The 15,664-nt window shown below is 32.1% G+C and overlaps 1 protein-coding gene across 11 annotated transcripts in view; it reads right to left on the reverse strand.

Annotated features, from left to right (window-relative positions):
• Pot1 (protection of telomeres 1) overlaps positions 1–15,664 on the reverse strand; it is a 104,718-nt gene that overhangs the window by 34,063 nt on the left and 54,991 nt on the right. For all 11 annotated transcript variants that reach the window (XM_076862094.1, XM_076862087.1, XM_076862006.1 and 8 more), the window contains 2 exons: positions 12,305–12,595; positions 5,164–5,319 (listed from right to left, as the gene is read on the reverse strand). In XM_076862094.1, coding sequence (XP_076718209.1) covers positions 5,164–5,319; positions 12,305–12,595 — 447 coding nt within the window. The remainder of the gene's footprint in view (positions 1–5,163; positions 5,320–12,304; positions 12,596–15,664) is intronic.

A 15,664-nucleotide genomic window follows, 5' to 3' on the forward strand; every position in this document is an offset into this window, starting at 1 on the left:
GCTTAAAAATAAGAACCATATGATCATCTCGATAGATGCGGAAAAAGCATTCGACAAAGTACAGCATCCCTTTATGTTCAAAACTCTAGAAAAAATAGGGATAACAGGAACATACCTCAATATTGTAAAAGCAATCTATGCCAAGCCTCAGGCTAGCATCATTCTGAATGGAGAAAAACTGAAGGCATTCCCTCTAAAATCTGGAACAAGACAGGGATGCCCTCTCTCACCACTTCTGTTCAACATAGTTCTCGAATCACTGGCCAGAGCAATTAGACAGACGAAAGAAATTAAAGGCATAAAAATAGGAAAAGAAGAACTCAAATTATCACTATTTGCAGATGACATGATTCTATACCTAGCAGACCCAAAAGGGTCTACAAAGAAACTATTAGAGCTAATAAATGAATTCAGCAAAGTGGCAGGCTATAAAATCAACACGCATAAATCAAAGGCATTCCTGTATATCAGCGACAAATCCTCTGAAATGGAAATGAGGACAACCACCCCATTCACAATATCCTCAAAAAAAATAAAATACTTGGGAATCAACCTAACAAAAGAGGTGAAAGACTTATACAATGAAAACTACAGAACCCTAAAGAGAGAAATAGAAGAAGATCTTAGAAGATGGAAAAATATACCCTGTTCATGGATAGGTAGAAGTAACATCATCAAAATGGCGATATTACCAAAAGTTCTCTATAGGTTTAATGCAATACCAATCAAAATCCCAACGGCATTTCTTGTAGAAATAGAGAAAGCAATCATGAAATTCATATGGAAAAATAAAGACCCAGAATAGCAAAAACAATGCTAAGCAGGAAGTGTGAATCAGGCGGTATAGCTATACCAGACTTCAAACTATACTACAGAGCAATAGTAACAAAAACAGCATGGTACTGGTACCAAAACAGGCGGGTGGACCAATGGTACAGAATAGAGGACACAGAAACCAATCCACAAAACTACAACTATCTTATATTCGATAAAGGGGCTAAAAGCATGCAATGGAAGAAGGATAGCATCTTCAACAAATGGTGTTGGGAAAACTGGAAATCCATTTGCAACAAAATGAAACTGAATCCCTTTCTCTCGCCATGCACAAAAGTTAACTCAAAGTGGATCAAGGAACTTGATATCAAATCAGAGACATGGCGTCTGATAGAAGAAAAAGTTGGCTATGATCTACATACTGTGGGGTCGGGCTCCAAATTCCTCAATAGGACACCCATAGCACAACAGTTAATAACTAGAATCAACAAATGGGACTTACTCAAACTAAAAAGTTTTTTCTCAGCAAAAGAAACAATAAGAGAGGTAAATAGGGAGCCTACGTCCTGGGAACAAATCTTTACTCCTCACACTTCAGACAGAGCCCTAATATCCAGAATATACAAAGAACTAAAAAAATTAGACAATGAGATAATGAATAACCCAATCAACAAATGGGCCAAGGACCTGAACAGAAATTTCTCAAAGGAGGACATACAATCAATCAACAAGTATATGAAAAAATGCTCACCATCTCTAGCAGTCAGAGAAATGCAAATCAAAACCACCCTAAGATACCATCTCACTCCAGTAAGATTGGCAGCCATTAGGAAGTCAAACAGCAACAAGTGCTGGCGAGGATGTGGGGAAAAGGGTACTCTTGTACATTGCTGGTGGGACTGCAAATTGGTGCGGCCAATTTGGAAAGCAGTATGGAGATTTCTTGGAAAGCTCGGAATGGAACCACCATTTGATCCAGCTATTCCCCTACTCGGTCTATTCCCTAAAGACCTAAAAAGAGCACACTATAGGGACACTGCTACATCCATGTTCATAGCAGCACAATTCACAATAGCAAGACTGTGGAACCAACCTAGATGCCCTTCAATAGACGAATGGATAAAAAAAATGTGGCATTTATACACAATGGAGTATTACTCTGCATTAAGAAATGACAAAATCATAGAATTTGGAGGGAAATGGATGGCATTAGAGCAGATTATGCTAAGTGAAGCTAGCCAATCCCTTAAAAACAAATGCCAAATGTCTTCTTTGATATAAGGAGAGTAGCTAAGAACAGAGTAGGGACAAAGAGCATGAGAAGAAGATTAACATTAAACAGGGATGAGAGGTGGGAGGGAAAGGGAGAGAGAAGGGAAATTGCATGTTAATGGAAGGAGACCCTCAGGGGTATACAAAATTACATACAAGAGGAAGTGAGGGGAAAGGAGGAAAAATATAAGGGGGAGAAATGAATTACAGTAGAGGGGGTAGAGAGAGAAGAGGGGAGGGGAGGGGGGAGGGGGGATAGTAGAGGATAGGAAAGGCAGCAGAATACAACAGACACCAGAATGGCAATATGTAAATCAATGGTTGTGCAACTGATGTGATTCTGCAATCTGTATGTGGGGTAAAAATGGGAGCGCCCACTTGAATCAAAGTGTGAAATATGATATATCAAGAACTATGTAATGTTTTGAACAACCTACAATAAAAATTAATTAAAAAAAAAAAAAAAAAAGAAAACTCCATTGTGTATATATACCACATTTTCTTTATCTATTCATCTGTTGATGGATGACTAGGCTGATTCATATGTAGAAGCTAAGAAAAAGCAAAAGAAAGGTGTGTGGGGCATGAGCACATAAAAAGCAAAGGGAGATCAGTAGAAGAGGAGAAAGCAACCAGGCAGTGGGAGGTGCAGAGGGAGGGGGGGATGTGCTGGGGAGGAATACTGGCCAAGTTATATTGCTATATTGTGTGCATGAACTAATGTATAACAACAAATCCCACCATTATATATTACTATGATGCATCAATAAAAATGTGGAGGAAAAAAAAAGAAACCCCTATTCCTTTAGAAATAATCAAACTATGGGCTGAGGCTGTGGCTCAGTGGTAAAGTGCTTGCCTCGCATGTGTGAGGCACTGGGTTCAATCCTCAGCACCACATAAATAATAAATAAAGATACTGTGTGTTCATCTACAACTAAATAAATAAAAAAATATTTTCCATAAATCATCAAGAATTTATCTTTAGGCTTAATACTTTTAATCCCCTGTATATGTCTCAAAATAGTCAAGCTACAGTTAATTAAGGGGTTGCTAAAGGCCAAAACATAATTATGACATTATATGTTTTATAGTTATTTTCAAAACTGTCAAGATAAGACAATCTCAATTTGTCTTCATGTGTGTAAAATGTTCTGGGAATGACATAACTTCCTTAAACAGCAAGATTCAGAAAAAAAGGTGAAATGAGTTAAAAGGTAATGTAGGCTGTAAAATGTATTGTTTAATAAAATTTGGTTACATCAAGCTTTACTTTGCATTAACTACTCCTTTATTTAAAAAAATACACATCTTTCCTGTCTCTGTACAACAAATTTTGAATTTGCTCCATGTGTTTTGATATAAAAATGCAAACTTAAACCGTTGTCTTGAAACACTGATATTCACTTATATCTGCCATGTGATTAAAGATTTCATACATAAATGTGAATGTTTACAGAAGTTGCCAGAAATTAAAATATCAAGTACAAAAGTATATTATATAATAGTTTAAAGGTAATACTTAAACAGAGGGACAATTTTTTCATTTTTAAATTGTCCTGCATACAAAAAATATAACTATGAAGTCTTTTGAGACAAACAACATGCCACCTATTTTCTTAATTAGAATGTGCTCATATCACCATCTAGTGGGCAAGAAGTTAAAAAGAAAAAAATCTGGAAAAAATTCACAGCATCCTTTCACTCATCTACTCATTAACCAGCAGATATCATTTCATCCTTATAACATGGAAAGTACTATAATAAGAATGTTCAGGACTTAGACAAAAAAGCAGAACAAGTAAGGAAATAAAAATTCACAAAAGTGCAGAGGGAAACAAAATGGAGTTACAATAATCACAGTAGATATGCATGATGAGGAACTGAGGTGATTCTAAAATGTAAATCCTTTTTATTCATAAAAGAACTCCTTTTGTACTAAAAATAACCTCAGAAGTGGATTTATCATAATTTTTCATTTGAAAAGATACTAGTACAGACAGTATCTTTCACAGAAAAAAATACCCAAAGTATATCTTCAACAATAATATGTCGGGTACACACACATAAACACAGACATTTCTAAAGAACTAGAAAGTGCACTTATTATATCCAAAGCCCTAATTTTAACCCAATTTTATTGTTTGAGTTGGGTGAGCTCATTTGAAACACAATGTGAGAGTGGAAGTGTTTTCTTCTCCATGGATTTTACATTTTTACAAAAGGAAAGTGAGCATTGAAATGCATATCTGCACTTTTACTATTTCCTTTTAACTTCCATAAGTAGGCAGAAAGATATCTGCAATAAGAAGAACATTTCCTTTTAATGTTTAAAAGGATTACTTCAGGAAACAGACTTTGTGGATTCAATCACTGGCATAATCAAATAGCTGTAGAATTTTGGAAAGTTCACTTAACCTCTGAAAACCTCACTGTCTCATTTATAAAATGAGATGGTGACAGCACTTACAGCATAGGTTAGTATCGAATTCATATGAAGTACCTAGCAAATGTTATTATTATAAATCATGGTACCATTATTTGTTACAAAGGATACTTTCAAACAAAATACAACAAAATGAAGAAAAATATTCCATGAATTCATGTTTCTAATTTAATAGGAACTGCCATATCTAAACAGTGCATTTTTCACTAAAAACTATAAGCAAATTCCCCAAAACAGTAAACAAATTCTATAAACTTTACAGTACATAAAAACATACAGAACTAAATCATTACATTGGAGATAATTTACCACTTTCTTAAACCAGTAAGTACAAAGTTGCCATCTAGAATCTACCAAATCAATTAACAAGCTTAAAAAAACAATACTTTACAAATCCTTTGTAAATTGTGTATGGATGGATACAAGATATCATGAAAGATTAATTTAAAAAATTATCTATTATATATTCTAATTTATTTAGGTGACTTTAGGTACATATTTTATAAATTAAAAACTCAAGAAAAACATAAATTTGAAGCTAATTTCTAGACTTCACCTATCACTTATAAATGTAATCTTTTATCACCAACATTTATGTGGACTAAAATCATCAAAATAAAATAAATAATGCAAACATAAAGTAGCAAAAATTTTATGACACTCAACATTACCTTCAGGGATTTTGCCACTCGAACATGGTTATCATAGACTAAAATGTCTATTGTCAGATTCTGTAGCCGATGAATATGAGTTAAATCACCTTCAAGAACAAGGTCTTGTATTAAAACTCTCCAAGATGGGAATGGTGTCCTGGTGCCATCCCATACCTGCCAAGGGAAGAGTAGAGCAAAGTTTAATGATATTTATGAAAAAAATGTAAAAGTTTTATTTTGTGTTAATAGTACTTAAATAATTAAATGTATGCACTTAAATATCTGCAATACTTTAAATATGATACATACTATTTCTAATTATAAAATTATTAAAGATAAACTATGAGTAATGTGAAAACATAAAGAAATAAAATTCACTTTTATGAGCCTAGACAAATTATTAGTATATTGTTCTATTTCATTTTTCTATTGTTTTTGTATACATAGTGTATATATTTAAAACTTTTAAATAAATTGGCTTTATGTAATGTTATGGTTTGGATGTGGTGTCTCACAAAAGCTCATGTATGAGACAATCAAAGAAGCTTAAGAAGAGAAATGATTGCACTGTGAGAGCTTTAACCTAATCCATGAATCCCCTGATGGAATTAACTCAGTGTAACTGAAGGTGGGAAGGGTGTGGCTGGGGGTGTGCTTTGTGGTATATATTTTGTATCTGAAAGTGGAGTCCCTCTCTCTGCTCTCTGATCATAATGTGAGCCACTTTCCTCCACCACACACTTCTGTCATGATGTTCTGCCTCACCTTGAGCCACTAAGAATGCAGTTGGCGGTCTATAGTTGAGACCTTTGAAGCTGTGAGCCCCTAAATAAACTTTTCCTTTTTTATAATTGTTCTTATCAGGTGTTTTAGTCACAGCAGCAAAAGAGCTGACTAAAATATATCACTTTCCTATATAGTTTATGATTAAATATTTTATCAAGCAATTTAAATAATACCCTACAATGTGGTTTACAATATATTCATATCATTATTTTAAATCATTTAATTGATTTTATTTTTTTTAAATACACGACAGCAGGATGCATTACAATTCTTATTACACATATAGAGCACAATTATTCATATCTTTGTAATATTATTTTAATAGGGATGGGCACAAATTTACCCTACTAACCTTCATTAGTCAGTTGGGTGGTTTCACATTTTGTTATTTAAAATAATGCTATAGATGTCATCTTGCGTATGAACCTTTTTGAGTACCTATGCTAATTATCTTAAAAAATTTTGTAGACTAACATTAGAAATATACTGAATTTTGTTAATTTTTTCCATTTTGTTCTTATTTAGAAAATCCTTTTAAAAGATGTGAATGTTTTATTTACACTAGATTTTAAAAATACAAATAAATGAAAACAATGGGTACCAGAGGGGAAAAAAAAAACCTATGTTGGACTGCTATGTAAACTACCTTAAGGTGCTGGGACATAGGCACAAGATGAGAACGCATTCCCCCTTCCTCACAACATGAACAGTCTATGTTGTGCTTGGGTTTTAAGAGATGCTATGCTGTGCCACAGATAAGTATGATGATGAAGGACAGCTGGTGTGATGTGGGAATGTTAGAAAAGTATGGATGAACAAGAACAGACAGGTTATTTGAAAAGAAAACACTAGATCTTTTATTTCTCTCTCTCTACTTTTTTTATTTTCTTGTGATCCTGGTTATTGAATTCAGGACCTGACATAGAAACCCAAACACACCAGATTTTTATAGAAAAGGTCAGATCAGTGACAGATAGTGACAGGGCACAGTAATGAATAATGTCGGTTCGATAGGAAGATTAAAATAACAATAATGTCAAAATGAGTAATTTTTTATGTCACAAATATTTTTCTCTGTCCAGACTTCATTAATTTTTTGTGTACTGGTTTTTGCCTTTAACATTCTGTACTTTACAGATCAATGTAAGAGTCTTTGGGAATGGGGTTAGAGGTTAAAAAGTCGCAAAACGGCTTTTATGCTTTAGTTTTTTTGGGGGTGGGGGAGGTACCCGGGATTGAACCCAGAGGTACTTAACCACTGAGTCACATCCCCAGCCCTATTTTGTATTTTATTTAGAGATAGGGTCTCACTGAGTTGTTTAACACCTTGCTTTTGCTGAGGCTGGCTTGAGACCCTCTTGCTTTAGCCTCCTTAGCCTTAGGGTTTATAGGCATTGCAACTGACTTATGCTTTAGTTTTAACTGAATGAAAATCACACACACACACTCGCACACACACACACACACACACACACACAGAGCTAACCCTTGAAAAACATGGATTCACTTATATATACATATATGTTTTTAGGGGAGCTATGATAATTTGAGAAAAAGATCTCGCAAAATAACCACCTAGTCTAGAAACAATGAAAAAAAATGAAGAAAAAGCTATGCTGTGAATGCACTGAATCTATGTAAATATGTCTATTTTATCTTTTACTACCATAAAATATACACAAATCTATTTGAAAACATGTGTTGATGGTTTATGTTAGTTGTAAGGCTTCTGGTCAATAAAAGGCCATTAGTAGCTAAGTTTTTGTTGAGCAAAAAGCTATATGTGAACTGTTCACTATAGGAGGGACTTTGGCATTGTTTGGGGGTAAACTGCCTGTTTACATACACACACATAATTTTAATTACATAACTTTTGTAACATCACATCAAAATTCAATTTGGTAGGTATTTGTATATTTATAAAAATTATATATAATTTTTTTCCAAATAGATAATAACCACCTTTAAACAACTTTTCTTGACTAATTTGAATGCTATTTTGAAAATATGTATATACTATATAAACATGGAAGAAAAAAATATGGTTAACAGTATTTCATATTTCCTCTAGGCTCATAGGAGGGAGATTCTTATTTCTTTACATTCAAATTACTCATAGTTCATATTTAGTAATTGTATAATTATAAATAATATACATCATACTTAGAGTAGTGCGGCTACTTAAAGGCATACATTTAATTACTGCTATTAAGAACAAATAAACTGTTGCATGTACAATACAGGATTATTTCTGAGTTTCTTCATCACTTCCACTACTTAGTATTAATTTGAGTGGTTTTCTAAAACTTTTAAGTATCTGATACAGAAGGCTCTTAGCACTACCAAAACTTTCTTATTTCATTCTTTGATCATGTATAGTAAGCTTCAAAACTATAGTCTATTAAAACAGTGATTTTAATTAAAATCGTATTTTATTTAAAATTACTTCAGGGTAGAATCAAAAATTTCAATGCTTCAATTTTACTTTTATGTCTCAGTAAAGTCTTCTAGCTATTTTCATACAAGGTTAGGGATATCTTGCAAGAACTTACAGGTTTTACAAATTCATTGCCAATCTGAAAGGTATTTTGTTTAATTATGTTATTTTACTTGTTGACATATAGGAAAGACATATTTTAAAGTATTTTAAACTAGTTAACTCATTGAACAATTTTATTAACATAAGTAGCTTTTTAGTTACCTGAAATTTTGATATCATAGAAATACTACTGTGTTTTCTTCTTTCTCATTAAGAATTAAAACTCTCATTCATATCTTATTGAATTCATGAGACTTCCTGAGCAATATTACAAATTAGGAAGACAGCAGATAATTTTGCTTTGTATCTTACACTAAAATTTCATCAGTAACTATTTTGTTTGGTATAAGATGGACATGTTGTTTAAAAAGTTAAGGAGGCATATTTCTAATATTACCTTGCTAAATTAAATGTTTTCATAAATATATTAACATTCACTGAGACAAGCATATAATTTTTAATACTCATGGAGATTACTATATTTTCTTGTCATTATACAACTTCTGAACTATAAAAATAAATTATGCTAGATAATAGTATATTATACTTTTACTATACTGTTGATTCTGTTTGGTGATATTTGATCAAGAATTTTGGTTGACATTTACATAAATAAAATTATTATATAAGATTTCATCTCATTCTTAGTTACACAGCATTCTTATGATGCTTCCATACAAAGAAGTAAATATTGCAAATCTGAACAGTAATCCCTTGAATATGACAATTTCTGGCTCACATTATTTTATGTTTTCCAAAACACAATAGAGATTAGACATACAAATGATCCATCAGCTCTGGCTACGCATGACTTCTGTTTTTTATTTAAAAAACAATAATAATAATAAAAAAGAGCTGGATGCAGTGGCGCAATATTGTAATCCCAAGGGCTTGGGAGGCCCAGGCAAGAGGATCAAAAGTTCGAGGCCAACCTCAGTAACTCAGCAAGGCCCTACACAAATTAATGAGACCCTGTCTCTAAAAAATAAATAAATAAATAAATAAAAAACAAAATAAAAATATAAAGATGAGGTTTCAACAACACTGTGGACATTAAGGAAACAGAATATACCAAAATAAAATTTAATTTATAAGTATTATACAGAACACAAGCTGTATAAACACAATAATAGAAATAAGGTAGAATAATGTTAGACTTCCAGACTTATTAATTTATGCCTTTATTGCACACCATTGGTAAAAATATTGTTACTGAAAAAATTAAATCAACTACATTGCAATTACCGAAAAAGGGATCAATACTAGTATCATACCCAGGTTGAGAAAGAAAATAATGATACTACATAGTTATGTTGACCAGATATCATTTAAGGTAACATCTGCCTCCTCCTGGTTTTGAAAAATAATTTAATAATGTTTTCCTGATACATAAGAAAAATCCAACATCAGAAAAATAAAATCAGCTATAATTCTACCTTTCAGAGTTACCAGTAAAATACTGGAAAGTTATATATGCTTTTCAATATAGTTTTGCTAAGTTTATGTATATTTTTATAAACAAATGAAATAAACAAATTTTTATAAACAAATTACAGTATAGACAACCAAAAAACTATCTGAACAAGAATATATCTACAATGCCATTTTATAGTCTGAGAGCATTCTGTTACATATAAATAGTACATACAATTTAATTCTCTACTGTTACTGAATTTTTCCCTAAGTTTTGGTACTATAAGACAAATATTCTTTTAAATTTCCTCTGCACACATTTAAAATCAGTTCTTTAAAATAAATTCATGAAAATAAAATTGTTGCATCAAAAGGTACACAATAGATGAATGGATTAAAAAAATGTGGCATTTATACACCATGGAGTATTACGCAGCACTAAAAAATGACAAAATCATGGAATTTGCAGGGAAATGGATGTCACTAGAGCAGATTATGCTAAGTGAAGCTAGCCAATCCCTAAAAAACAAATGCCAAATGTCTTCTTTGATATAATGAGAGCAACTAAGAACAGAGCAGGGAGGAAGAGCAGGAGGATAAGATTAACATTAAACAGAGACATGAGGTGGGAGGGAAAGGGAGAGAAAAGGGAAATTGCATGGAAATGGAAGGAGACCCTCATTGTTATACAAAATTACATATAAGAGTTTGTGAGGGGAATGGGAAAATAAACAATGAGAGAAATGAATTACAGTAGATGGGGTAGAGAGGGAAGATGGAAGGGGAGGGGAGGGGGGATAGTTGAGGATAGGAAAGGTAGCAGAATACAACAGTCACTAATATGGCATTATGTAAAAATGTGGATGTGTAACCGATGTGATTCTGCAACCTGTATTTGGGGTAAAAATGGAAGTTCATAACCCACTTGAATCTAATGTATGAAATATGATATGTCAAGAGCTCTGTAATGTTTTGAACAACCAATAAAAAAATAAATAAATAGTGTACTTAAAAAAAAAGGTACACAAAGACTTTTATGCTTATATAAAAATTGTCCAAGATTTACTAATTTAATTTCTTACATTTACTTTTTAATTCCATATTTTAAAAGTTACTTGAAAGTTCCTTTTACTTACCTGAAAAGTTATCTATTAGAATAAGATACACAAACACACTATTTTTTAAGAGAAAAAAATATAGATCATCAGCCCAAAATTTAATGCAAAATTTAAGAATTTTCTAACAGGACAGCAGTCAAAACATGCTCTCTGCCTAAAGGTAGATTCCTTGTCATTGAAAATATTTAATAATTACAAACTGCCCTGGTTAAAAGATATCACATTGGCCACAGAGCATGACTTCTATCTTTGAATGATTTTATGTTGCTTTAGCTTCAGCTTTGTCATATTTGACATGATCAACTTTCCTTATAGTATGCAACTTTCCTTATAGTATTCTGTGTATATAAAGATTCTATTTTCAATTTCTAACCCTTCATATTTTATTTAATAATTTCTGTTTTTCACTGTCCCTTAATATGAGTGTTTCAGTCAGCTTTTTATCACTGTGACCAAAATACCTGACAAGAACAGCTTACAGGAGGAAAAGTTTATTTGGGGCTCATGGTTCAAAATTCTTAGTCCATAGATTGCCAATTCCTGGCCCCAGAATAATGGAGTCAGCCATCTATAAACTAAGACCATGAGCCCCACAAACAGTTTTCCTCCTTTAAGTTGTTCTCGTTACCCAAAGAACATGTATGAAGACAAGGATTGGTGTCAATATACTTTATTTACAACCAGAGATATGAAAAAATGTGCTGTATATGTGTAGTAAGAATTGTAATGCATTCTGTTGTCATTTATTTTTTAAAAATCAATTAAAAAAGCTAACTAAAACAATGGACCAATGGACACGTCGCTTAATGATAATAACACTAAACCCTAAGATTTGTCCAAGTGATACAACATTCCACTCAGTTCTTTGCCCTATAATTGTAGAGAACAGAGAAAAAAAAAAAAAAAAAAAACCAAAAACATTGTGAAAGCAATGTTGTTCAAATGCCCAAGAAAGAAAAATAGCAGATCATTCCTCCAAAAATTACTCATGAGCTAAACAAGGATAGCTATTTAGCTAGAAAACAGCTAAACAGCTAAATAGAAAACAGGTCTATTACTACTAAAATAATAAATAAATATGCTATACATCATACTGTATTTAAAATACAGATCTGATAATAATATTTTTCTCTGGAAGGAAAGTATTAAAGAAGTAAGTGTAGATAGCATGAATATTTAGGCTTATTAAAAAAGTTAAATTTTAAGTTCTTAGTAGAGTGTAAACTTATTCCATATGAATGCTAAAAGTGTTTCATTAATTCAAATATGGTAATAACTTATAATTTCAAGTATTTAAATGTACCTTTAGAAGATATGAAGCTCCATCCACTTCTGCTTTGCCCACAAGCTGACAAGTCAGGTCAAAATACTGCATAGGCTGAACATCACACAACTGTACTAACATGGAAGAAGGCGAAATATGTGTAGATGCCCACACCCGTAGTGCTTCTACCATTTTGTGGTCCTCAGCAGTGAAGTTAAAACATTTGCTTGAAGTACGAGGTATGACAGGAGCTCCCAAGGTTCCCTCAAATGTCAAAGATGCAAATCCAGAGCTGGTGATACCCTGAGGCTCATTTTTATATATCTGAATCTAAGAAAATAGGGCAAAGTAGAAAACAGATACTAACAAAATAGTTTATCAACCACAACTCAGGAGCTAAAGAAACGTGAAAGATTATAAATTTTTCCAGCATAATTAACACAAGTATGTAATTCTTTAATATTTTTCATTGAACTAACATGAAATGTAAATTCAACTGGTATTATATCAATATACGTAAGTTATCATATAAAATTCTACAACACTGTACAAAACATATTTACATTTTCAAAGAGGCTGTCATTGACTACCAAGTTTTCATTCATTATTTTTACTAAGATATAATTTACACAAGGAAAAAATGGATAATAAGTGACATTAATGACAGATTAAAAGCTGGAATACTTAAAAGATGAGTGTGTGCTGTGAATAAATGCATTTTAGGTTATTTTACTCACTGTGACTGAGAGAGCTGACAAGCCATGAGCATTTTTTTTGCTTTCTGAATTTGGGGGCTCATTTACTAGATATATAATTGTTATATTTTCTTCACGAAGTGATATTTTTGTCCTTATAAAATGCTCCCTTTCTCTTTAAAAAAATCTTTTTAATAATATATGCTTGATGGTGTAGTTATTTCATTTTCTGTATGACTACTGCTTGCTTGGATATTTTTTCCTGTAGTTTTAGTTTCAATTAAATTGTGTCTTTATATTTTAAATATGTTTTGTAGGTCATATACAGTTTCTAAATTTTCATTCAGTCGATCCTTTCCTTGTAACTGTACTGTTCATTCTATTTACATCAATGAAATTATCACTATGGTTGTACTTTGTTATCTTGTTATTTGTTTTTCTTTTGTCTTTGCTGTTTGCTTTTTAAAAATTGCTTCATTTGGTACCATTGTTCCATATATTGGATATTTCAATTCTCTTTCAGCTGATTTCATACTTCATTTTGGTTTCTACACTGGTTTCAGCTAATTTGTTTAGGTGTCTTTTATTTTCATGTACCTTGCATTAAGTGCACTTAAGTCAATGTTATTCATCAAATTTGGAAAAGTTTTGTCCTTATTTCTAAAAAATATTTTCCCCATCCACATTCTTTTCTGTTGCTTCTCAAATTATATAATGCAACATTTGATATTCTTCCAAAAATCCCTTAGGATATATTCATTTTTACTTAATCCTTTTTCCTTCAGATTAGGTAATTTCTTTAGATCTATCTGAAAATTAACTTGATATATTTAATCTGCTCATTAGCCTGTCCATTAGATTTTTCATTTTATTTGCTGTTCTTTTCAACTACTGAATTTCTATTAGGTCTTTTAAAAACAGTTCCCATTTCTCTGCTGTAATTTGATTTTTCCTTCATTTACATTTTCATTTGCTAAAAAATTTTTTCTTAATATTTTGTATTTTATACTTTATATATTATATAAATATCTATTTTTAAGTTTTAATTCAAAAAAATCCAACATCTGGGCCAAGGAATCTGTTTAGAATGTCTTTTTCCTCCCTTGCCTCTGGGTAATATTTTCCTATATTCTTATTTCGTATTCTTTTTTCCTTTGGTAGACACTGTAAGAATCTGAATTGTGTTACCTCTTCATGGTCACTTATTTGATGGCTAAACACCTTAAATCCAGGAAGACCTGGTTTTATGCCTTGTTATACACAATCTATGGAAACCCCATGGTGTTTTCCAAAGTCCTTCTATCTTGGTGGGACTCACTTGCAACATGTCTTCTTTGTAGATCTTCTTACAGGTTTTAACAAAATATGTTGTAGTAGGCCTTACTCTAGGATATTTCCCTTTATGAAGAAGGGTTTTAGGTTTTCTCAGCTAAATGTCAAAGGTGTAAAAGAGGTATTATCAAGGTTATTTATCCCTAAGTAGGCTGAACTGCAGCATCCTCAATGCTAGACCTCTAATATCTGTTTCATGTTCAACCATAATTCTGTCAGAGAGCAACTCTTGTAATCCTTAAGTATTCTTGTCCTTCCCATGTACAGCACATCTTTCAGTCAAGAATTCATGGACACCAACCCCATCTCTAACATTAATAGACTTCTTGACATCCCCCTATAAATAGTTCTTTCCTCTCTGGTACCTCATCTTAAAGATCCAAGTTCTTTTAGCTGTCTTGAATTTTGGCCTAGTTTCCTTATCTTAGTAGGACAACAGGTTACATTCCAGCTTGTCATGCAATTGTTGAGAAACTGTACCCATATAGAGATGTGGTGATCATGTGGCTCATCTCCTAAGTCTCTTTTCTCTATCTGATCAGATAGCTATTGTCCAATGTGTGAAAACAGTTGCTTCACTGTGGGGAAAAAAAATGCTCACAATCCATATAATTTGACTAAAAAGATCTACAACCTTTATATATAAGGAACTTCCACAATAAGATAAGAAAGGGAAATAAAAATCCCATAGAAAAGAAAATACATAAAAAATGGTTATTTCATATTTTGGAAGATACATGAATTCAAAAATGTTTTCGACTTCATCAATATTCACAAAAATTCAAGTTAAAACCATGATATACTAATATAAACCCAACAATACATTTAAAATGGAAAATATCAAGTGTTTGTGAAATGTGGAACAACCAGAACTTTCTTATGCTGTTAGTGACAATGTAAAGAGGTAGCAATCACTTTGAAAAACTTAGGGTGAACACAAAAGTATATCTTAAGGCCCTAGCAACCACACTTGCTAGTATAAACCTAACTAAAATATATGTGTGTATATAGGTATGTGCTTGAACATATGTTTATATTAACTAAAAGCTATACTAAAGAGTCCATAACAATATTTATAATTTCCACAATCTGGAAATCACCTAAACATTTAGAAACAACAGAATGAATATAAAAATTGTGATGCGTTCACATAGGAAAGTACCATTTATCAATGAAAACAAACAAAACCATGTAAGCAATATGAATGAAACACACAATCATGAGTACACATTTAAAACATAAAACCAAAACCATATAGTGTCTAGCCACATTATAAAGGGAATACAAAGAACATACACAAATAAAACTAGTATGATATTAGAAATCATAGCATTGACTCAGGCCTGGTGGCATATGCCTATAATCCCATCTA

Source organism: Callospermophilus lateralis, chromosome 1 (assembly GCF_048772815.1).
Source record: "Callospermophilus lateralis isolate mCalLat2 chromosome 1, mCalLat2.hap1, whole genome shotgun sequence".
NCBI classification, from domain to species: Eukaryota; Metazoa; Chordata; class Mammalia; order Rodentia; family Sciuridae; genus Callospermophilus; species Callospermophilus lateralis.